Source organism: Panthera onca, chromosome B1 (assembly GCF_046562875.1).
Source record: "Panthera onca isolate mPanOnc1 chromosome B1, mPanOnc1 haplotype 2, whole genome shotgun sequence".
NCBI lineage: Eukaryota > Metazoa > Chordata > Mammalia > Carnivora > Felidae > Panthera > Panthera onca.
This window is the reverse complement of record NC_138342.1, coordinates 1,059,559-1,081,612: the sequence shown is the minus strand read 5'-3', so window position 1 is coordinate 1,081,612 and position 22,054 is coordinate 1,059,559. Positions and strand designations below refer to the sequence as shown.

The 22,054-nt window shown below is 60.7% G+C and overlaps 1 protein-coding gene across 2 annotated transcripts in view; it reads left to right on the top strand.

Annotated features, from left to right (window-relative positions):
* LETM1 (leucine zipper and EF-hand containing transmembrane protein 1) overlaps positions 1-19,754 on the top strand; it is a 40,279-nt gene extending 20,525 nt beyond the window's left edge. The window contains exons 6-14 of one of the 2 annotated variants that reach the window (XM_060655564.3): positions 537-740; positions 7,452-7,571; positions 8,836-8,967; positions 9,309-9,452; positions 10,028-10,159; positions 12,985-13,119; positions 14,374-14,561; positions 15,550-15,688; positions 16,734-19,754. In XM_060655564.3, coding sequence (XP_060511547.1) covers positions 537-740; positions 7,452-7,571; positions 8,836-8,967; positions 9,309-9,452; positions 10,028-10,159; positions 12,985-13,119; positions 14,374-14,561; positions 15,550-15,688; positions 16,734-16,883 — 1,344 coding nt within the window. In that variant the 3' untranslated portion in view covers positions 16,884-19,754. Of the gene's footprint in view, positions 1-536; positions 741-7,451; positions 7,572-8,835; positions 8,968-9,308; positions 9,453-10,024; positions 10,160-12,984; positions 13,120-14,373; positions 14,562-15,549; positions 15,689-16,733 lie in introns of both variants that reach the window. The other variant, XM_060655563.3, reaches the window with a different exon arrangement.
* The last annotated feature ends 2,300 nt before the right edge of the window (positions 19,755-22,054 follow it).

Genomic DNA, 22,054 nt, shown 5'->3' with positions numbered 1-22,054 from the left:
CGGGATGCGGGAGTGGAGCCCCCAGTTGGCCGTGGGCTGGTGCCCTAGGGGGTTTAACCCTGCTGGGGATGTTGGTTGGGCCTGCTGTCCTGAGCTTGCTGACATCAGAATTATTTGCCTGTGGCTCCGTACTTTGCAGCAGCCCCAGGGGAGGCAGAGTTCAGTAGATTCGGAACTAAGACCCTGCCGTTGTGACGAGCTGGGGGGCCAGGCTGGGGGGGAGGAGGGGATGGGCCCCGAGGCTGCTCCACAGCCACAGCCACAGCCACGGCTCTGCTGGCATGGGCGGGAAGGGTCCACGAGCGGGAAGGGGGCTGGAAGCTGCAGGGAGGCATCACCCCGGGGGAGCCAGTGCTGGCTGGGCGCCTGGCGCCCTCGAGGGGCTGCTCCCCAGGAGGAGCCTGGTGACCAGGGAGATCCGAAGGGGGGTTGTGGATGGTCTGGGGCACTTCCAGCCGGGGCGTGTGGCCCGAGGCCGTGGGCGGTGCTAGGGAGCCCCCCCACCCAGTGGGTGGCTCGCTTGATTGTTCCCACAGATCCGAGAGACCGGCGAGAGACCCAGCAACGAGGAGATCCTGCGTTTTTCCAAGTTGTTCGAGGACGAGCTGACCCTGGACAACCTGACGCGACCGCAGCTGGTGGCCCTGTGCAAGCTGCTGGAGCTGCAGTCCATCGGCACCAACAACTTCCTGCGTTTCCAGCTCACCATGAGGCTGCGCTCCATCAAGGCCGACGACAAGGTGGGCACCCGCACTCGCGACCACCCTCTCCAGGCACCTGGGGCTCCGGTGTCCTGACCGTAGGAGAGGCGGAGTCACCAGCGGTCCTGTCGTTCCCAGATCGCGGCGGTGGGCACTTTGTGCCTCTGCCCACCGTGGCCTGCGTGCACACACCCAGCGTGCGCGTGCGTCTCCTGGAATGACGTTGGAACCGCACGGCCCTTACGGTCTGTCCCCTGGCGTGACATTAGGAGACCTGCCCGTGTCGCTAAGTATTTGTTGAAAAGGTGAATTTTAGCGGTTGCCTGATGTTTCATGGTGTGGACACGTCGTGATTTATTCACCGGTACTTTAGCTAACGTTTTGCCCCCCCTAAGCAGCGCTGTGATAAACGTCTTTTGGCAGCTCTTTCTGCCCACGGGTCCTGTCCCCGTGCTTTAATAAAATCATCTTCTTGCACCAAAAAACAAAACAGAAGCCACCCTCTTTTGACACAGATTTTTGTTACCGATCTTTGACAGTTTTCATAAGAAGAGTGACCTAGGATTGGGGCTCCTGAGGAAAAGGGCAGGAGGTCAAAAGCAACCACCTTGCTCCTAGGGCTGTGCTGACCGCTGTGTCCCCCCACCGGGCCCGCCCACAGCCCAGCGGCCACACTGCATGTGCCCTCCAGTGTGTTTCCGGGAAGAGCTGCTAAACCTCTCCCTTTTCTCCGAGAGTGCTGCTGGCCCCAGAATCTGCGGCATCTGCTGGCCGAACAGGCACCTCGGAGGTGTCCGGTCTCTTCTCCCGGCCGCTTCTCTGTGTTCTCGAACATGCTCATCATAGTTCGTGTCTGACCACTCCAGTAGCTGTGGTCTGTAGGTCTTTTTGTCCTGTTTGCTTTCTCGGGCTGGCTTGCAGTGTCTCCTTCCTGGACCTAGACGTTGTCTGTGGGAAGTTTCCGAGGTTCCAGGCAGGGCCCGCCTGGGTCTGCCCCGCTAGAGAGGGGCCGCTCGGCCTGAGACCACTAGCCACGGATCGGGGCCGGCCCTGCTGCCTCTGGTTTGCTCCCCTGACAGAGTGTGGGCTGCAGCTCCCCTGTGTCCCTTCCTCGCGGTGCCCCCTGCGGACCAGAGCCCAGGAGCACCCCCTGCTCTGTGCACATTTCCTGCCCGGCTCCTCGCTTGCGTGCTGCTTAGCCGGACACCCGACGCCAGAGTGTCTCCTGCGCTTCCCTCTCCCTGGGCGGCAGCCTCTTGGCTCTGGCGGGGTGTCTCTGCCTCTGAGCAGGGGCCTTTGGCCTGGACTCTGAGCCTGCGCTACGCGTCGGCAAGTGTCGCTGGGTCCCCAGTGGCTCACACCCCCGTGGTTGCCCCGTCTTTCCCGGTCTGCGTAATCTTGCTGTCCCCGAGCCCTGTTGTGCTAGCTTTCTGGTGCCTCCGAGCCTGTGTCTGTGTTCGTTTCAGCTGGTTTTGCTAGTAGCTGTCAGCAGGGGTGCCGATCTGGCAAAAACCGGCTCCTTGCCGTAGCTGGAAGTGGCAGGCCATCACTGCGGGTTTGTAGGGTTGAAAGGAAGTCCTTCTCCGCTGTGTACGCATTGCATCTCGGAGGGCGCTCGGGACACCCACTCTGTGGGCGTGAGGGGGGCTGGCATGGGCAGTCCTCGGGGGGCCACCTCACTCCCCGGGAGCCTGCGTGTGGCTGCCCCCACCTCAGGAGAGGCAGCTAGGGGCAGGTGGCCCCCGGCTGGAGTCCTGGCCACTCCCTTGCTTTGTGACCTTGGACGAATCACAGCTCAGTGCCTCAGAGCCCTATGAAACAGAACAGCCTGCCCTGTCAGGAAGGTGGCCTGGGCCTCCGCTGTCCTGGATGTGAAGTAAAAACCAAATACAAGAAGTCTCTGAGAAGTGGGAGAAGACGACCCTGGGACCCCAGGACCAACCAGGTGGGTCTTCGCGCCCTGGTGCTGAAGGAGCGGCCGCTGAGGCTTGCTGATGAGTGCGGACTCCGGAAGCCCTGACGGGCAGGGCTCTTACCAATAGGGTTGTAAGTTCGAGCCCCACGTTGGGTAGAGAGATTATTTAAAACACACACAAAAACAACCCTGAGAAAAGCCTGCTCCCTCTGGCCAGAGGACAGGAAAGGGGCTCTCCAGGGGCGCCTGGGAGGCTCAGTTGGTTAAGCGTCCGACTCTTGATTTTGCCTCAGGTCATGATGTCACGGTTGGTGAGGTCTCTCTCCCTCTCTCTGCCCCTTCCACGCTCGTGCTCTCTCTCTCAAAATAAGTAAATAAACTTTTTTTTTTTTTTTTTTTTTTTTTTTTTTTTTTTTAAGGAAAGGGGCTGCCTAGCAGGACAGAAGTCTTCAGACAGTAACGCTCTACTCCAGCCAGACACTAGAGGAAGTAGTCCCCCTACGGCAGGCGCCGGTGGGTGAGGGCTGAGACCTCCACCCTCTTCAGGATGTCACAACTGGTGTGGCGTCAGGGAAAGCTGACGAGGCTGCTCCTTCCTCCCCGGCGGGTGGTAACGAGCTGCCGCTCCGGCCCCCGGGGCACAGTGTCCATAGAGACCAGCAGGGGCTGGCAGTTCCAAGACCTTCCCTGCACACCCCGTGGGGATGGCGTCCAGAGGCCAGGTGGGGCCAGCCTGCCCCTGGCAGCCCCGGAGGTGCGTGGAGGGCTCCCCGCTACCCCGGCTTCTCTTCTGGGGCTTGGCGGAGGCTGAATGGGGAGCCTGGCAGCAACGAGGCAGCCCCCTGCTTGTTCCAAACTACCACGGGTGTAATTTGTGGGTGTAACCGAGAGGGGGCACAGACAGATCAGCCATCAAAGGGAGCTTGTGACTCACGTTTGCGCTAGAAGCGGGTACAGCCCCTGCTCAGGACTACGTGAGACGCTGATGCCCCTGGGGACCAGGAAGCGGGAGCAAGGGAGGACGTGGGACTTGGCCTTTGTTACTAGTGTGGTCAGAGTGGCCAGCTGCAGTAAGCGACACGCAGGGCTTAGGCTTTGTGTTCGGAGGGCTTGAGAAAGGATTCTCACGTCCCCGTGAGAGGAGCCAAGCAGTGGGGCCAGCCCGGAGACCGGAGGTGAGGAAGCACACAGCAGGCCCAAAGGAGCCGCCTGTGGCACCTCACCGGGCAGCTAGGGAGTGAGCCGCGTGGAGACACAGCCTCCCAGGAGAAAAGAGGAGGAGACGGGCCCCTGGGGGGCTCAGTCGGTTGGATGTCAGGTCTTGATTTCCGCTCAGGTCATGAGCTCACAATTGGTGAGATCGAGCCCCAGGCAGCTCCACGCTGTGAGCGTGGGGGGTGCTTGGGATTCTCTCTCTCCCTCCCTGTCTCTGCCCCTCCCCTGCTTGCGCGGTCTCCCTCTAAATACATAAATAAGCATTAAAAAAGAGGAGGAAGAAAAACCAAATGGAAATTTAGAATTGAAAAATACAATCCAAAATAAAAAGCTCAGTGGATGAGCTCTACAGGAGAAAGGAGAGGACAGGAGACAGGATCAGTGAACTTTTAAGATAAAACTGTAGAAATTGCCCGTTTGGGGCACTGGCTGGCTCAGTTGAAGGAGCGTGCCACTTTTTTTTTTTTTTTTTTTTAATGTTTTATTCATTTTTGAGAGAGAGGGAGACAGAGTGTGAGTGGGGAAGGGGCAGAGAGAGAGGGAGACACAGACTCTGAAGCAGGCTCCAGGCTCTGAGCCGTCAGCACAGAGCCCGAGGCGGGGCTCGAACTCACGAACTGTGAGATCACGACCTGAACCGAAGTCAGACGCTTAACTGACTGAGCCACTCAGGTGCCCCAAGGAGTGTGCGACTCTTGATCTGAGGTTGTGAGTTCAAGCCCCACGTTGGGTATAGAGATCACTTAAATAAATAAAAACTTTAAAAAAATCACCCATTTGAACATCTGAGAAAACAGTTAAAAAACAAGCAGGGTTTCAGCCACCTGTGGGACTAGAGGAAAGCATCTAACATACTCGTCATCGGAGTTCTGCAAAGAGGGGAGGGAGGCTAGAGCTGGGAAGGTGCTTGAAGAAATAACTCCTGAACACTTTCCACATTCAGTAAAAGACCTAAGTCAACACATTTTATTTGTATTTGTTTTTAAAGCTTATGTGTTTTGTGAGAGAGAGCATGCACGCATGCACGAGTGTGTGAGCAGGGTAAGGACAGAGAGAGAGAGAATTCCAGGCAGTGTCCGTGCTGTCATCGCATCGCAGAGCCCGACATGGGGCTCAGACTCACAACCTGAGAGACTGTGACCTGAGCTGAAATCGAGAGTAGGATGCACGACCAACTGAGCCACCCGGGTGCCCCTGAAGTCAACACATTTTAGAAGCTGGGTGAACCTCAAGCAGGAACAACCCAAAGAAATCTACACGAAGACCCGTCACCGTGACACTAAGCAGCGCCGAGGACAGGTAATTGTGACGGCAGTGAGCGAGACCGGCGTCTGGCACAGGGAGGGTGACTCCAGGGACAGCAAGCTGCTTATCAGAGACTGTGGCAGCCAGGAGGAGGGAACAGTATTTTTCACATACTGGAAAAAACCTGTCAACTCAGAATCCTGTATCCAGCGAATATCCTCTGAAAAAGAGGGGAGAATCAAGACCTTCTCAGGAGAAGGAAACAGAACGGCCAGCAGCACGTCTGCCCCGCGAGAACCTGGAGGAGGGTCTCTAAACAGGAAGTAATCAACCCTTGAACAACGTGGGGCTTAGGACACTGGGCCCCGCGCTCCCCCGGCACGGTCCCGGCACAGTAGAACTTTCCTTTACGCGTGAGTGAAATAAGGTTACAGCGTGTAAGTTAACACAGCTGCAGTCATACCGCGTGGCAAAATAAATTGTCTAGAAGGCAGCAAAAGTCCATGGTGAGTGTGTATAAAAAGGCAGTGTTTACAGTCGCACTTGTTACAGGATTCTTGGCTCTGTGATGTTTCAAGTTGAGTTCTTAGAAAGAAACAAAATGCCCAAGATTAAAGGGAAAAATACCCAAACCACGTGGATTTGACTCCATTAAAAACGGCAGAGGGGCGTCCTGTTCTCTGTTGCCCCACGGTGGGCCAGCAGGTGGCACAGCCCCGCCCTCCGTGCAGGACATTAGGCTCCCCAGAAACTTAACTGCTGATGGCCTACTATTGACCTGAAGCCTTACCGAGAACATAAACGGTTCATTAGTCCCTATTTTGTGTGTTACGTGTATTCTATACTGTGTTTGTGTAACAAAGTAAGCTAGGGAAAAGAAAACGGACGTTTACAGCACTGCTGTGTCGAGGGACACCTGTGCATAAGTGGACCTGTGGACAGTTTAAGCCCGTGTTGTTCAAAGATCTCTGGAACACGAAGAAGAAAGAAGGTGGTCAGCAAAATATGGGTAAACCCAGTAGACTTTCCTTCTCGTTTGCCTTCTAAAGTCCGTGTGATAGTTGACACAGAAGCATTAAGATGAGCTTAGAGTAGGAGTAGGAGAGTAGAGTAGAGTAGGAGAGGGCTGAGGGGCGTCCGGGGGTGAGGTTTCCACATTTCGCTTGGACCCGAACAAGGACGCAGAGGGCGTGCGTCCATCGGTAATACCCAGAGCGACCACCGAAAACGCCATATGAGGAGATAGACTCGGAAGCGCCGTGGAATTCGTGTTTCCCACAGGAAGATGGGGAGAGGGAAAAAAACGAGGTTTTCCATTATAAGCCCACACCGGAAACAGCCCAGTTGTCCTGCGATGGGAGAAGGTCAGCCAGGATGGTCCTACCGTGCAGTGCTAGTTAGCACCCGAAAGAGAAGCCGTTGTTAACGTGCTCGACAGCCTGCAGGAGTCTTCCAGGAATCCCCAGCAGCGTGTGCGTGCGTGCGTGCGACCCCACCCGTGCAACATGCTTCACACACAGACCTGCGCGTGAAGGCTGGATTAGTGGTCGCCACGGGTTCAGGAGGTGCCGGTGTGTCTGTAGAAGGACAAGAAAGGTTTTCTGCCATGACCGGCTTGGTGTCCTGCTGTCATTCTGGGTATGGTTTTGTCACTATGGTTCGTGAGACGCTACCGCTGGGAGAAACCCTGTCACACCTGCGTGTTGATCTCCAGTCAGCCCGGGATGAGACGCTTCCTTTGGAAAAGGGAAGTGATGGACCCGTCTGCCTCGCGGGGTCGTCGTGAGGTTGAGTGGGGCCGAATGAGGTGGCGGGTGCACCCCTGCGTGGCATCGACTTGGGGCCACTCTGGTTCTTTCTTCTCTCCCCTCCCCTGCCGCCCCTGCACCGTCTCCACGACATTCTGTGTCTTCTGTCTCCGGGACTCTGGTTTATTTTTCTCCCTTGCGTCACCGTAGTCTCAGGCTGAGGAGGAGGGAGGGGGCTCTGGCTGCGGTCAGGCTCGCCCCGCTCTCCCTCCTTCCTCCTCTGTCCTGAGGATCCTGAGAACCCGTGGCGGGGTGGGGAGGAGAGCCGGGGTGTTCACAAAGAGGCGGCGGAAGAGGAAGGGGACGCTGAGAGCGAGGAGCCGGGCCTGGGCAGAGGCCGGATCGGTCCTGGCCACCGTGCGCTTCCCCGAGGCCCCCGCGCCCCACCGGACAGCCTGGTCACTCCGGACCCGGAGCGGAGGCCTCAGTGGTGGCGATTCGTCCTGCGCTTGGTGAGGCACATCAGGGAAGCGTCTGGCATTCAGACGCTGGGTTCCAAGCGTGTCACATAAGCGCCACCACCTCTGATGACCTTTCCGTGTGTGGTTTGTCGACTTTCTTTTGTAGCTAATCGCCGAGGAAGGGGTGGACAGCCTGAACGTCAAGGAATTGCAGTCAGCGTGTCGGGCACGAGGCATGCGGGCCCTTGGAGTCACAGAGGATCGTCTGAGGGAGCAGCTGAAGCAGGTGCGTGGTTGAGGGGCTTTCCCTTCCGTCGGGCCAGCGTCGATAGGCTTGTTGTGCCAAGACCTCCCCGGGATCCGGTGGCGTCAGCCCCCCCCCACCCTGGCTGGGGGTCCGGACGAGGGTGTGGTGACCCTGTCACGTGCCCTGTGTTCACGGCTCTGAATGTTGCCTGGTTTTTCTCCCCTGCTCTTGGTCGATAACGGCCTTACTGTCCCCTTCTGGTCATCTGTGGACAGATGAGGATGAGGTTAACTTCCCTTGAAATTTCAGTCGGTCTCTTAACCGAGGCCAGAGACCTCTGGGTAAATAGGCCCCGGGCCAGCCCACCCCAGGGGCCTCTCTCGGCTGTCTTGACGCCTCTGGCAGCCCGGAGGGCCCTCGATCGGGACCCAGCGGCCAGCTCTGCAGCTGGCATCAGGTTGAGTGGGAGGCGACATTCCGCGTTCACAGCGATTCAGCTGTCGCGTCCGAAGACATATGGCGTGTCCGGTGCCGGCCGGCACCCTCCTTGGCGGTTCCCCTCCGCGTGTAGACGGATATATGTCAGTACCCGCTTCTCCTTCGACACAAGCGGTGTTTGTTATGTGGCCCCCAGACGGAGCCTTCTCTGGGCGGTGAGTCTCCCCATGTCTTCCCCCACGCGTGCCTGGGATTGTGTCTAGTCTTCTCTGAGCACGCTCAGGACACGTGTGAGTGTGGGCGCTGCCCCCACGGCGCTGTCGGGGATCCGAGTGTTTGTGCGTCTTCCTTCTTGTCCCACCTCCCGTCCTGCGTCCAGATAGTGTCCACACATGTTCATGGGCTTCCTTGTCACTTTAAAGGTCGTCTTTGTATCACGAAACAGCCGTAAGCAGTGCGGGCGCTCGGCAGGCACGCGGGGCCCTGAGGGCCTCATGAGGCCACGGGTGCTACCGTTGTGGTTCATTTTTTTTTTTACGTGACTTCTAAGTGAAGAGCTTCGGTAACAGAGTCTGGGCGTCTCGCTCAATTTCTTCTGAGCCCGGCCGCCGTGCCGTGTGGCATCTTGTGCTTGACTCCCTGAGGGCGGGCGGCAGGTCGTAAGAGGCAGCGGTAGGTGGGCGTGGTGGAACCTGAGGACCCCCGTTCTCGGGAGAACTTCCTTCGGCGACTCGGTGCGCCCACCCGCTCGAGTCCTCCTCCCCCATCAAGCCAGAACAGAGACGACCGTTCCAGGGTCCGGGTCCCGGGTTAGGCAGACGGGGCGCGGCCAGTGGGTGAGTCTGTCTCGAACCCCCGATTGCAGTGGCTGGAGCTGCACCTTCATCAGGAGATCCCCACGTCCCTGCTCATCCTGTCCCGGGCCATGTACCTCCCCGACACCCTCTCGCCCGCCGACCAGCTCAAGTCCACGCTGCAGACGCTCCCGGAGATCGTGGTGCGTACCGCCTTCCGCGGCTCACTCCGGAAGGGGCCCTCTCGCTTCTGGGGGGAGCAGCTGCAGACAAGGCCCCCTCCTCGGCCAGGGCAGCCCTTGGATCCACCCCCCCTGCTTCTCTCTCGTCGCATCTTTTCTCTGAACGTCGAAGACTCCGGTGGTGTGTGCAGAGGGTGACCCTTGGCCGCCTGGTGGCCTTTGCCCGCGGCTGGGGTCCCCGCGGTGTGATCCATTCCCCTCGGAAGCCCGGACGGCGGCCCCTCTCAGAAACACAGGCTGGGGGCAGGGTGCTGCGTGAGCCTCTCCGGCATCCCCCCCTCACAGGTGTCCCCTCTCTGAAGGCGAAAGAAGCGCAGGTGAAGGCGGCCGAGGTGGAGGGCGAGCAGGTGGACAACAAGGCGAAGCTGGAGGCCACCCTGCAGGAGGAGGCGGCCATCCGGCAGGAGCACCGGGAGAAGGAGCTGCGCAGACTCTCAGAGGCGGCGGTGAGCGGCCAGCAGGGCCCCTGGACCCGCCCAGAGGGGGCCGCATGGAGCGGGGGACAGGCCGCAGCTGGTCTTCCGGCCTTCCCAGAGACTGCTGGTGGACCGGGTCCGGGTCCCTACGGTCCGCCTCCTTGGTCCTTCCTGGAGCCGTCGGGTGGCACAGCGGACGCAGGGGTGCTCGGGGCGGGGGGGCCGCGGCTCTGAAGTGGGGGCAGGACCTGGCTGGCAGGTCACGTGGGCCTTGAGGTGTCTCCTCTGGAAGGTGCGGGCAGCTTCCCAGAGCTGTCAGGGCAGGGCCGAGGATGGAATCAGACTCCGTAGCCGCTTTACACAGGGGCCTTGGTTGACCTGGGAAGCGCCAGCGCCCAGCCCCCCGGGCCGCGTCACTGCACCTGTTGGGGTCCCGCCGCGAAGCCCACAGAAGGCGCGTCACCTGCTGCTGGTTGACAGGTTCTTACAGCGCCCGCCAGCTCGGAGCAGGCCTGTTGAGAGCGCGCCCCTAGCCTGGGCCGGTGTGGACGCCTCGGGACGGCGGCCAGAGGCACTGAGCTGGCAGTGGTCTTGCATTTCAGAAGGAAGCAGAGCCGGACGTGACGGCAGAGGCCGTCCCTGGGAGGCCTGTGGCCGAGCTGCAGCCAGAAGTGTCTGAGGTGACTCTGCCGTCAGAGGCCCTGAAGGACCCCGCCCCCGTCCTGGAAGGCTCAAAGGTAACCGCGCAGGCGCCCCCTCCCTCCCCTCCCCCCCCAGGGGTGGAGGCTGTGTGGGAGCTCAACCCGAGGGTGAAGGGGGGCTGGCTTGTGCAGCAGGGGCTCCTGAGGAGACAGGGCCACGGGGGTCACGGCCTGGCTTTGGACAATAGTAGGTAGCTGTGGGGCGAGGAGGTGAGGCCGCAGGTTGGCGATGTTTCTGGGAGGCCCACTGTGGTGTGAGAAGAGCCAGCTGGGCTCCAGGCTTTGGGCCTGAGCACCTGGAAGGTCGAGGCATCCATTACTTAGCACCCCCTCCTCCCAGCCCTCTGTACCCCGAGTGTCAGGGCCCCCCATGCCTGGAGGCAGGTCCACAGGCCCTTTTATTGGCTGGGCTGTGCAGTGGGAGGGCCCGCCTGCTGTCACCTGTCCCATCCCCTCCCCTGCCCCAGTCTGATGTGCTGTGCACCCTAGGGGTTCTTCTCAGGGTGGCCTCACTGTCCTGTCTGTAGCCCCCTCCCCTTGTGGGACGCCTTCCGTCTTGATCTCCCAGGAGTCAGGTAGACAGATGGCGGAGGAGGAGTGAGGCCCGGGCAGCAGATCCATGTTGGGGGATTTCAAGCAGGGTCCCAGGTGGCCTCCAGGTCCAGAGGTCAGAAGAGACGGGGCTGTGGAGGCCCCGCTTCTGCGGTCCGACACGTTGACGCCTGGGGTAGAGGGGGCTGCGTCCAGGGGAGGGTGGGCCTTGTCAGGGGTATTGAGGGTCTGGTGGGGGAGGCCTGAAGACTGACTCCAAATGGGTAGGGGGAGGTGGTCTGTGGCCTTGGCGGGAGCAGTTTGGAGCAGAGGTGGCAGGAAAGGCCCCCTGGGGTGTCTCAGCCTTCTCCAGGCCTTCGGGGGGGGGGGGCGCTGGAGCAGGTGGCAGGGAGGCCTGGGGCTCAGGGCAGACCTCTGCTGGGGGGTGGGGACAGTGGTGGGGAGGGAGGCCAAGGCCATCCCGGACCTAGGAGACAGATGGAAGCAGACCTGTGGCGGTATTGGCACATCGGGTGGGGGACAGGGGCGGGGAGAGAGGGTCCCAAGAACTTGGCCAAGCTGGCCGCAAAGGGTGACCCAGGGAAGGGTCAGGGCCAGGGCCCGAGGTGTCAGGGTTGTTTTTAAGGTGGGGCAAGGCGGGGATGTAGACAGCTGAGCAGAGATGGAACGCGGCTGGGCCCACGTGGTTCAGGAGGAAGGAGGCACCTGTCATTAAGTCCAGCGGGAGTGCCCAGCTGTCTTCACGGAAGCGGATGCACCCCACTTCTAGCGGGTTAAAGACCTAAGTGTGGAAAAACGTTTAGGAGTCTCAGGAGAACTAGGGCTTAACGAGGATTTCTTAGCAAGAAGCACAAACCTTTAAAAAAATTAAGTGAAGGACCTTTCTTCCCCAGAAAGATGCCGTAAAGAGTGGGTGGAACAAGTGGCTTGTCCCCTCTTGCAGTGCGGCCCTGTAGGGTTTAGCGGCGCTGACTGTCTGCGGGGCCCGGATGGAGAACCCTCACGGCTCTCCCTCAGCGCAGAAATCGAGCTTGTGCCGAGAGCCTTTCCACGGAGAAACCCAGGCCCACGTGGCTTCACAGGCGAGGCTCCTGTGAGTCCAAATGTGTAGGGAAGGGGTCCCACACAGACTGCTTGCAGAAAGCGAAGGGGGGTCGTTTCCTCGCTCACTGCGGCGAGCATCGGCAGCATCAGCCAACACCAGGTCCGCAGGAGAAGCCTTCGGAACCGCGTCCTTTGTGAACACGGTGTGAAAGTTGTCGGCAGACATGCAGCGGGTCCCTTGCATCTGTTCTCTGAAAAGGATAACCGTGGTCTCGGGGGGCTTGTCCGGGAACACGGCACAGTGGCAAGACGCTGAGGGGAAAAGCCACAGACGATCATCTCTGTAAATGCGGAAGTACTTCACAGAATCCAGCCTCTTCCTGATTAAAAACACACTTCTCGGCCAGTGGAGGGGAACCCTCTCACCCCAGTGAGGACATCTGCAGGGATGCCGCGGCTGGCATGGCCCCTGGCGAGGGCGCCCACTTATGCTACGCACCATGCAGAGGTTGTGGCCAGGACACCTAGGCAAGAAAAAATAAAACCACTCCGTCAAAAGGAAGAAATGAAACTGCCTGTTCACAGACGGTGTGAGCAGCTACAAATCAGCCGTGTCCTCTGTACTGGTGATGAGCAGTGGGGTCGAAATTTCAAAGAGTGTATCATTTCCAGCCCCTAAAGTGAACTACTAGGGAGAAATTTGACCTGTACATTGAATGCTGTAAAGTGTTGAGATTGATTACCTAAATCAGATTTCCTGCGCTCGTAGATGCGTGCGAGGTGTTAGTTCTCCAACCGATGTACAGATTCAGAACCATCAAAATCCCAGTAGGCTTTTTGTTGACACAGACAGACGTCTTCTAAGACGTCTGTGGAAGCTCAAAGGAGCTACAATATAAAACGGTGGGTGAGCGCGCTGGGTAGGTGCTCCGGATGGGATACTCTTCAGCACTTGAAAGGCGTGAGACAGCGCGGGGTCTCCCACTCAGAAGGAGAGCGAGGGCACGTGTGCAGGAGCTCGCTCTCTGGGACCTGCTCCGTGTGTGACCCCCGGGGTTTTGGGGTGGCCGATGGTTTCCTGAGTGCGCGTGCACGTCGGATCCACGCTCGGGGCGCGCCCGGGCACCGTGGGCGGTGAGCGCGGGCCCTGCGCGTCTCTGCTGGCCTCTGCCCACCGCGGTGGGAGCAGACTCTCCGGCGGGGTGGAGGGGGAAGGGCTTTCCTTCGACCGGGTTTTCCCTGGTGTGCCTTTGTTTTCTCCACAGGAAGAGGAAATAACGAAAGAGGAAATCGACATCATCAGCAATGCCTGCTCGAAGCTGAAAGAGCAGAAGTCGTCCCTGACCAAGGAGAAGGAGGAGCTGGAGCTGCTGAAGGAAGATGTGCAGGACTACAGCGAGGTGGGCGGGGCCGCCAGGTGGGGGGGGGGGTCAGATGAGGGGGTGCCAGGTGGGCGGGGCCGCCAGGTGGGGGCGTGCAGCAGCGGAAGCAGGACTACAGCGAGGTGGGCGGGGCCGCCAGGTGGGGGGGGTCAGATGAGGGGGTGCCAGGTGGGCGGGGCCGCCAGGTGGGGGGGGGGGTCAGATGAGGGGGTGCCAGGTGGGCGGGGCCGCCAGGTGGGGGCGTGCAGCAGCGGAAGCAGGACTACAGTGAGGTGGGTGGGGCTGCCAGGTGGGGGGCGGTCAGATGAGGGGGTGCCAGGTGGGCGGGGCTGCCAGGTGGGGGGGTGCAGCACCGGAAGCAGGACTACAGCGAGGTGGGCGGGGCCGCCAGGTGAGGGGGTGGGGGCCGCTCCACAGACCTGGACCGGGAAAGAAATCCCAGGGTGCTCGGTACCCCTTCTGCTCCACGACTGATGAACGGCACCTGCTCCAGTCCTGCGGTGCTGGCCGTCCACCCTCCTCGTCCACAGGGGCCTGCCCCTTGTGGTTTCTAAAGGCACGTGAGGGATGGGATAAAAAGCCTGGTCGTTTGATAAAGGAAATCTTAGTTTCATTCACATTTCCCGGAAAGAGATTTCTTTGTTACGTACACTTTGTGTGTGTGTGTGTGTGTGTGTGTGTGTTTCTAAGGAAAACATGTTTGTTTTCTAAATATTACTTTCTAATCTGCTTTTAAAGAGCTGTGTTTTGGGGCACCTGGCTGGCTCAGTTGGTGCAGTGTGCAACTCTTGATCTCGGGGTCGTGAGCTCTAGCCCTACGTTGGGTGTAGAGCCTACTTTGTAAAAAGGTGTAAAAGAGCTGTGTTTTCACAGACGTACTCGGAAGAGACGGTTCCTCGTCTCTAGCCCCGTTTTCCATCCTCCCTGTAATGCTGCTCACAGGGAAAATCATGACTCAGGGTTTAAGAAGACATTTCTTGTTCCTTAATTTTTTCAACCATTTATTCTCTTAAAAGAAACATGAAGAAAGCTGAGACTCAAATAGATTCCATTCTTTGCTACAGAAACAGTATTTGGGTTTGCAGAACCAAGCTTTCCGTGGCTGGAATTGGTGGGTTTCTGTTTTGTTAATGACCTGGAACTTTTTATCTTTGTGATACCACTTTGGGTTAATTTAATTGTTACAAGATAAAGTTAATTTTGTTATTTCCTCTTCCTGTGGATTTTTTTTTTTTTTTGAGACAATCTTTTATCGCTAAATCATTTCATTAGGACTTGCAAGAGATCAAGGAACTTTCAAAGGCGGGCACAGAGGTCTGTGTGGAGGAGTCTAAGGCCAGCAAGAGGCTGACGCGGAGAGTGCAGCAGATGATCGGGCAGATAGACGGCCTGCTGGCACAGCTGGAGGCGGACCAGACGGCCGGCAAGCTGGGCACGGCCGCCGCCAGCCCGCCTGCAGGGTGAGTGTGCCTCAGGTGCCCGCCCAGGGGAGCCCAGGGCCTTTCTGGCCTTGGAGTGTTTCTCTGCCGTGGTGCCAGCCCCTGACCTTTGACCCGTGGTTCTAGCCAGAAGCCCAGCCACGTCTTTTCAGTGTCCACTTCTCAGTGATCGTTTTACTGAAGGAGCTCTCAGGGTGGCCTCTTCTGCACACGCACACGTGTATGCACACACACGCACACCTTGGCCACTGTCAGGACCACAGCTGTGGCTTGGCTCCTCTCCCCCTGGCCACCGTAGTGCACACCTCTCTCTCTCCAGGCTTCTGTCAAGCTGGTCCTTCCAGAATGTACATAGGGTTACAGCTCTCCTGGGAACCCCCAGCCTCTCCTCCCCCTCCAGCCACAGCTACGCTTAGTTCCTGTTCTCCCAGATTCCCGGTGCTCTCCTGCCTCCTCCCTCTTCCCGAGCCCTCCACACACAGGCACTCGGTGATGGCCCCCACTCTGGAGGTCACTGTGTGCCAAGGAAACGACTCTGCCAGGTGGTAGCGGCTGACACTCGATGCTCCCGTGGGCTGGGCACTGTGCTCTGAGCGCCCACGTCTCTGAGGGGCGGGTGGGCTGGCTGCAGAAGTCCTGCTGTCCTCAGGTTGGGGGGCCTTCACCCCCAGGACAAGGTCAGTGTCCCTTCCCGGGGTGACCTACTGTGCAGGGTGGGCCCATTCTGACCACGGCACAGGCAGGCCTGAGGGACCTGGTCCTAGTAACCACGGGACTCCCTGTCCCCATCACCAGTGGAGAGGTGGGGCTCACCGGGGGACCGCGCACACAGGGAGACCTTGGACTGACTGATGGTTTCTGGTTTTGTGTCCGAGTTGGCCGGGCGTTCCCAAATGCAGGGGCGAGGGGCCCTGGAGGGAGGGAGAAGTTGCCCGGGTCGAGCCTGACCCGTGGGAGGCCTGGCGAGGCTGGGGTACGTCTGTGCCACATGCAGGCTGTGTCCCCCCAGGGAGACTGTCATCAGCGTCACCGAGCTCATCAGTGCCATGAAGCAGATCAAGCACATTCCGGAAAACAAGCTCATCAGCTTGGTCTCGGCACTGGATGAAAATAAGGATGGCAAGGTCAACATCGATGACCTCGTCAAGGTGAGTCGGCGGGGCCGGGTCAGGGCCACCAGGCCCAGCCGAGGGCTTGCTCGGGGGGCGCGTGTGGCACGTGCGGCCACATGTCTGCCCTCACGCAGAGCGAGGAGTGGTGCGGTTGGAATGGCCGTCCAGAGCAGCCCACCCGCTTTTTGACAGGACGCTTGGCTCCCCCCGCCTCCCGCGGGGCCGCGGCGCAGTCTGGGAAGCGTGTTAGCAGGGTGCCTGGGGCACACTGACCTTGGCGGGCGGCTGCGGGTCGCCTTCGGTCCTGGTGGCGAGCCGGTGGGCGCGGGGGCCCAGGGAGCTGGGCAGCCCGGGAGACCCAGAATGGGATCCCCCTTTGTAAGGAGGCCTGTGGCCTTGCATTTCTGAGGAGAGAGTCCCTTCACGGGTGTCGGAAGGGTTCCTGGTATTTCCAGCTAGTGATTTTTTTACACGTTTCCCGAGCGTATCCGCTAACTTACCGTGTAGTTCAGCCGCGAGGCCAGGCAGTACCAAATGCACGTGCTGGGTCATTGCTCTGTCGGCAGCAGAGGCTGGGAGGCCCGAGCCCCCATCACCCGCCCCTTCCCTGGGGCCCCTTTCCTTGGTGTGGACGGCAGCTCACGCGTTCTCGCCCTGCACTCAGAGCGCTGCACTCTGTCCAGGGCGGGCCCCCCGGCCTCGTGTCCACCTGGCCTGCCTTCCGCTGCTCCTTCCTGCACGCCAGGCCCGTAGGAGGCGCACCCAGCACCCTCGAGAGCCACGCGTCCCCTGCCTCCGGAGCCCCTCTCCCTCGTGGCTTGTAGCTTGGCCTGGGGCTTGGGAGCCTGTTGGCCTCCTGGGGGTGGGTGGTGTCTAGTCCTCAGAACCAGGGCAGCTGAAGGGCCCCGGGGGCTCCCCTGCTGGGACGTCACTGATGACCATTCAGCCTGGTAGCCAAGGACGCAGCTTGGAGGGGGAGCCGCGCCATGTTCCCGGCGTGTCCCCGGCGTGCTCCTCGGGGAAAGCGCCGCGCAGGGACAAGGCCACCGCTGAGTCCCCTGGTCCTTTCCCGTGTGCGTAGGTCATCGAGCTGGTGGACAAAGAAGACATTCACATCTCCACCAGCCAGGTGGCCGAGATTGTAGCCATGCTGGAGAAGGAGGAGAAGGTGGAGGAGAAGGAGAAGGCCAAGGAGAAGGCCGAGAAGGAGGCCGCGGAAGTGAAGAACTAGGGGCCGCCGGCTCGTGTGCGCCTCGGGCCCTTCCCGTGTCTGCCTCCACCCTGCCGCGCCGGCTGCCGCGGTCCTGCTGTGGTAGTGATGGCTCTGAGGTGATTCTTAGTGACGCATCTAGTATTTTGTCTGGAATAAATCAGAAACTTCCATAATCAAGTAATTTTTAATTTTCATCATTCCACGAAGATCCATTCAGTCTGGAATCCCCGAACCCTTGCAGGGAATCACGTCCGGATGCACCCGGTGGCACGGTGCCGCAGTGGCCCCAGCCGTGGTGGCCACACGTGGGCTTCGTGGCTCCAGAGGTGGGCCCGGCCAGACTGGGGCAGGGAGGCGCCTCGCCGAGTGCCGCACGCTGGCGGCCCCTGTCCCGGGAGGAGAAAGGACCAGCTGCGTGGACCCCCGTGCCCGTGGAGCCTGCGGCGTGCAGATGGGAAGGAGGCACGCGCGGCCCTCCCCAGCTCTGGACAAGCGTCCGGCAGTCAGTCTGCGGACTCGGATTCCTGCCCGTCGGCGTTAAAAGCACCGATTCGTGCCCACTTCCAAGGTCGTCTCTGTAGCGACGGGGATCGCGTGGCCTCTGGAAAACCACAGTTGTCTGGCAGGAATGTCGTGCCTTGTGCGAGTCCTCTGTCGTGGTGTGTCAGCTCTTCCTTGCTCTAACCTTTGATTTTCACCTAGTCCCTCACCAGTTGACTAGTACAGAATTTGTACACGACGGTCCGCCTGCCACGTGCGTAACAGCTAACGCGAATCATGCCGTGAGAGATGGTAATGAAGCCCTTGAAAATGAAGCATTTCCGTTTGAGTAATTTACCACCGTCTTGTAGCTTTCAGAAAGTTTCCCAGTTTGGGTCGTTAGCACCTCATCGCCCCTGTGGGTGATCAGAGCGGGTCCCCCTGCGTGTCCAGGCCTACGCTCTCAGTGCGCCTCGCCCACCATGGCTCTGCAGCCCCGCGGTGTCCTCGTCGCTCCCGGCGCTGCTAACTCGGTCCCCCGGCCCCCCGCCCCCCGCCCCCACCCAGGACAAGTAGGCCGCTGGCCGTGCTCCTGGTTCTGTGGGTGGTGCGTCCTGAGGGGGCTTCGGAAAGGCAGGATCCTGCCGTGGGTCCGCGTAGGGCCGGCCTGGTGCGCCCCTGGGGGGAGCGGGGCGGCCTCCCTGGGCTTGGCGCCCGGCCCTGGCCTCTGGCCGTCTCAGCACCTGGCAGCTGAGGTCGGTGGTGCTCAGTGGGCGGCCTGTGGTCTCAGCTCTGTGTCACTGGTCCTTCAGAGGCTGGGTCCGTTATGGGCCAGAACGCTCTCTCAGGGGAGGCCAAGCAGAGGAGCTGGAAGACATAGGAACTGAGTGGCCAGAGCAGCCAGGAGAGGCGGAGCACCCAGAAACGATGGATCTGAATTACTTGAAACTTTTCATTCAGCCGTTAAAGAGGAAACTTGACAAAATAGGAATACGATTATGTATCGTCAAACGTAAACCTTTGTAAAGTAGCAGCTGGGTTCTAAAGGGTTTTTCCTTCAGTTGTTTGAGAAGGAAATCTATATATTCTAGATGCTTAATTAATATCCGTGAATGACCTTACACGCATCTCAGTAGCCTGGTTTTCAGCTGTAGGGACCGCGTGTGTGTGCCAGCTGTGGGTGGCCCACGTGCCCCGTGGATGGCGGTTGTCTTTCCAGCGGGCACTGCTTTGGGGCCCAGCAAGCCGCGCCCACCCCCTGTCTTCAGCCTCGGCGCCCCGGACGTCCTCACGGATGCTGTCCCGGCGGCGACCAGGCGCTCCTGCCATGCCCGCTGCCCTGGAACCCCCCTCCTGGGTTTTCTGCGCTGTCCGGGAGCAGCGCTCACCCCCAGAAGCTACGGAGGGCTTCTCGAACACACGTGGGCCTGACCTGCTGGTGGCGGCCTTCCGTGTTGGCGAAGTCGGCTGCTGGCTCCCTCTCTGTCACGCGTGGGCTTTTACTGCCCTGAACCTCACTTACTGCAGCCGAAATCAGCGTCTGGGTGCAGGCCCAGCACGTCGGGTCTAGAGAGCGGAGGCTTGTGCGCTAAGGTGTTCAGAGGCGGCTGTGTCCTGACCGCCTGCGGCCGAGTCTTCCCGCGCTCTCTCCGGAGGAGGCGCCCGTATTTTCGGGAGCCTGGGAGGGCTAAGGCTACTTGAAAATGAAACAGGAATTCTTAGCACAGGCCTCATCCTTCACTCCGCCTGAATGCCCACTCTTGTACTTGGGATTCAGGAAGTTGGCACGTGGTTCCTAGAGCCCTTTTGGAACGTCAGAGTCCGGCCTTTGTAAGTGAAGGGCACTTTGTAATTTTTGAAGAATGACCTGCAGGCGGTGGTTCTCACAGAGCGGCCCTGGGGTCAGCAGGGCAGCACCCCCTGGCCTTTGAGCACTGTCTCCATGTGTCCTCCTGGGATCCCAGGGCCCGCTCCACTGAGAACCTCCCTCCTGGGCTGTGTATAAACATCTTTTTTAGAAATAGTGTTTTTATTAAAATAGGACATTGCTGCTCCCGTAACAGTTCAGACTAAGGTCTTTGAGTCATGTGACGCATCGGAAGCCAATGGAAGACGTCAGGGTGGTTGCAGCGTCTGCCTTTGTGACAGCCTTGTGCCCCCACGGTCTGGTTCTGCCTCTGCAGCGGAAGGGGATGGCGGGTGACCATGGGTGTGAGTGTGCTGCGTGAGGCCAGATTCCAGATGGAGAGTCCCCTTCCGGAGCTCTAGCCCCAGCCGGGGTGCCTGCTTGTCTGGTGACAGCGGGCCTCCGTGTCGCGTCAGGCCGTGCACCCAGACCGATCCCTGTGGTGGGGACTAGACGCTGAATTTGATGTAAGGAGAAGGTTTAATAAAGCACTGTCTCCATGACCTCTGCCTGCCGTGCGATGGCTGCTTTGTCCAGACTGGCTCCCCCTCCCGCAGCCCGCAGCCCGCAGCGGGTGCCTTGGGGCCAGGGTGGGCACAACCGGGTTCCTGGCCCAAGGGTCACCCAGGAGGGCATGGTTCTGTGTGAAATACTCTGGTGGCTCCTGGGAGTGGGGGCTGCGTGCTCCGCCGAGGGGGCCCCAGATGCTGCAGGGGCCCTCCCTACCCTGCAGCCTGCTCCCCAGAGCGCCGAGGGGGCACGTGGGCAGTAGGGCTTCCTTGAAGCTGCCTGTGCTCTACCCTAGAGTGAAGGGCCGAGGCCCCCCGTTGGGGGCCACCTGGCAGAGGGCGCCGGGAGCAGGACAGGCACAATGTTCCCTCCCCCCATCCTGCCACTCCTTCTGGCCCCGCTCCGGGGACAGATCACAGCCCTGAGCCCAGGACCTCCACCCTGTCTCAGGCGGCCTCACCCCTTCACTGGCCCCAGGCTGCATGGGGCGCTGTGTGGGATCCTTCCACGTCTGCTGGGTCTCCTCCCTGCCCAAAGGCCACCCTAACCCGTGTCCCTTCTCTCCCTGAGGGTAGCCTTGGCCATTGTCCCCTCCGCCCCATAGGTCTGGAGAGCTGAGGGCCGCCGGGGCCTCAGCCCTTGTCTTCCCCCTGCCTGGGCCCTGGGCCAATGGCTCCCATCCAGGTTCATTGTGGTGCCCCTGGCAGGCATCCAGGCATGTGTTCACTCCATGGGGTCCTTCCCCAGGCCACGCCTGGGAGTCAGTGGCCAGGGACGGGAGCCATGTGAGCCTGTGGCCAGCAGCCGCCCCAGAACACAAGGCCTGGTCTGCGGCCGGTTTCTCGGTTCCACGGCTCAGAGGGCCACCAGGGCTCTGGAAAGGCTGATCTGGGGCGGAGGCAGGGATTGCTTATGGAGGTGGCGCTGCAGGGACACAGCAGCTGGCCCGAAGGGATGCTCCTGGCCCAAATGAGGACAGAACGAGTATGAAACAGCAGAGAGAGCGTGTGGGTTGCAAGCAAACATCCACGCCCCTGCTGGTGCAGATTATTGCCCTGGTTCTCTTCTCAGGAGAGTCTACCCCTGAAGCTCTTTAGGGAGAATCTGCTGGTGGACCCGCAGAAGCGCTGGAATCCACTCGTCCTGCTTGGCAAACCCCACAGAATGGTGCCTGGGGGTGGTGGGGGCAGTGAGCCGGGGCCCCTGGGTGCTGCGGGAGCCGGGTGGGAGGGCTGCTGGCCGGGTGCCCTGGCTCTGCCCCCTTCCCCCACGGCGTTCCTGCCCCAGGTGCCCGGCCAGGAAAATCTGAGGGCCCCACGGGAGCACCAGCATATCCAGGACATGGCTGCCCCCTTCAAAAAGTTGCCGCCAGAGAGAAGGTTAGGGGCTATCCCGGTCCAAGGAGAGACAGCAGCGGTCACCTGTGCGGGAGGCGATTGGAGTGTGTTTCGTGTGGGGACGCAGCCTCTGAAGACCTTGGCAGCCGCCGCGCGGGGAAGAGGACGCAGGGTGCGCGGATGACGGATGACGTCCAGTTTAGCGGGACAGGCCGGCGGGGGGGGGGGGGGGGGGGGGCGGGCAGCGGACCTCGTAGGAACCAGACTGCGAAGGCTGAGCCTGCAGGGGGCAGGAGTGTGGAGGCACTCGACCCAGGTGGAGCCGGCCCGGGCGCCGGAGCGGAAGGCGAGGGGCGGGGTCGGGCCTGGAGGTTCGAGAATGGGGGAGCTCGCCACCCGCCGAGGCGGGGTAGCGTGTCGGCCCTGAGGCCTGCCCGGGGGCTGGGTCGGGGCCGACCGGTTCCGGGAGACGGACAGCCCGGGTGGCAGGTGAGGGGCGGAGCCGCAGGTGCCGCCGGACAGGTGCAGCCCTACAGGGGCCGGGCCGCGGGAAGAGGCTGAGCCCGCAGGTGAGGTGCAGAGGCTCGGGGCAGCGTGGAGGGTAGGGCTGCCCTTGCCTGCCCGCCTGGTCCGTTCCTCTCCCGCCCGGGGTCTCCGCCGGCGTCCGGAAGACAGCCTCTCCCCCAGCGGCCAGGCCCCTCGTCCCGAGCGCGCACCCGGAGCCCAGCGGGACCGCGCGGGAGAGGCGCCCGGGACACGGGTGGTGGGAGGGGCGGGGGACGGGAGGCGGGGGGGGGTGGGACGCTGCCCGGCAGGCACTAGAGGGCGCTCCCGGCCCGCGCTCCGCCCGCCTCCGCGTTTCCTGCCTCCCGCCCCCCGCCCTTCCCCACCGGCTCCCTGCAGGGCTCCTCCCCCTCCCCAGGTTCCCGCCTCTTCCCCGCCCCCCTCCCCCCGGC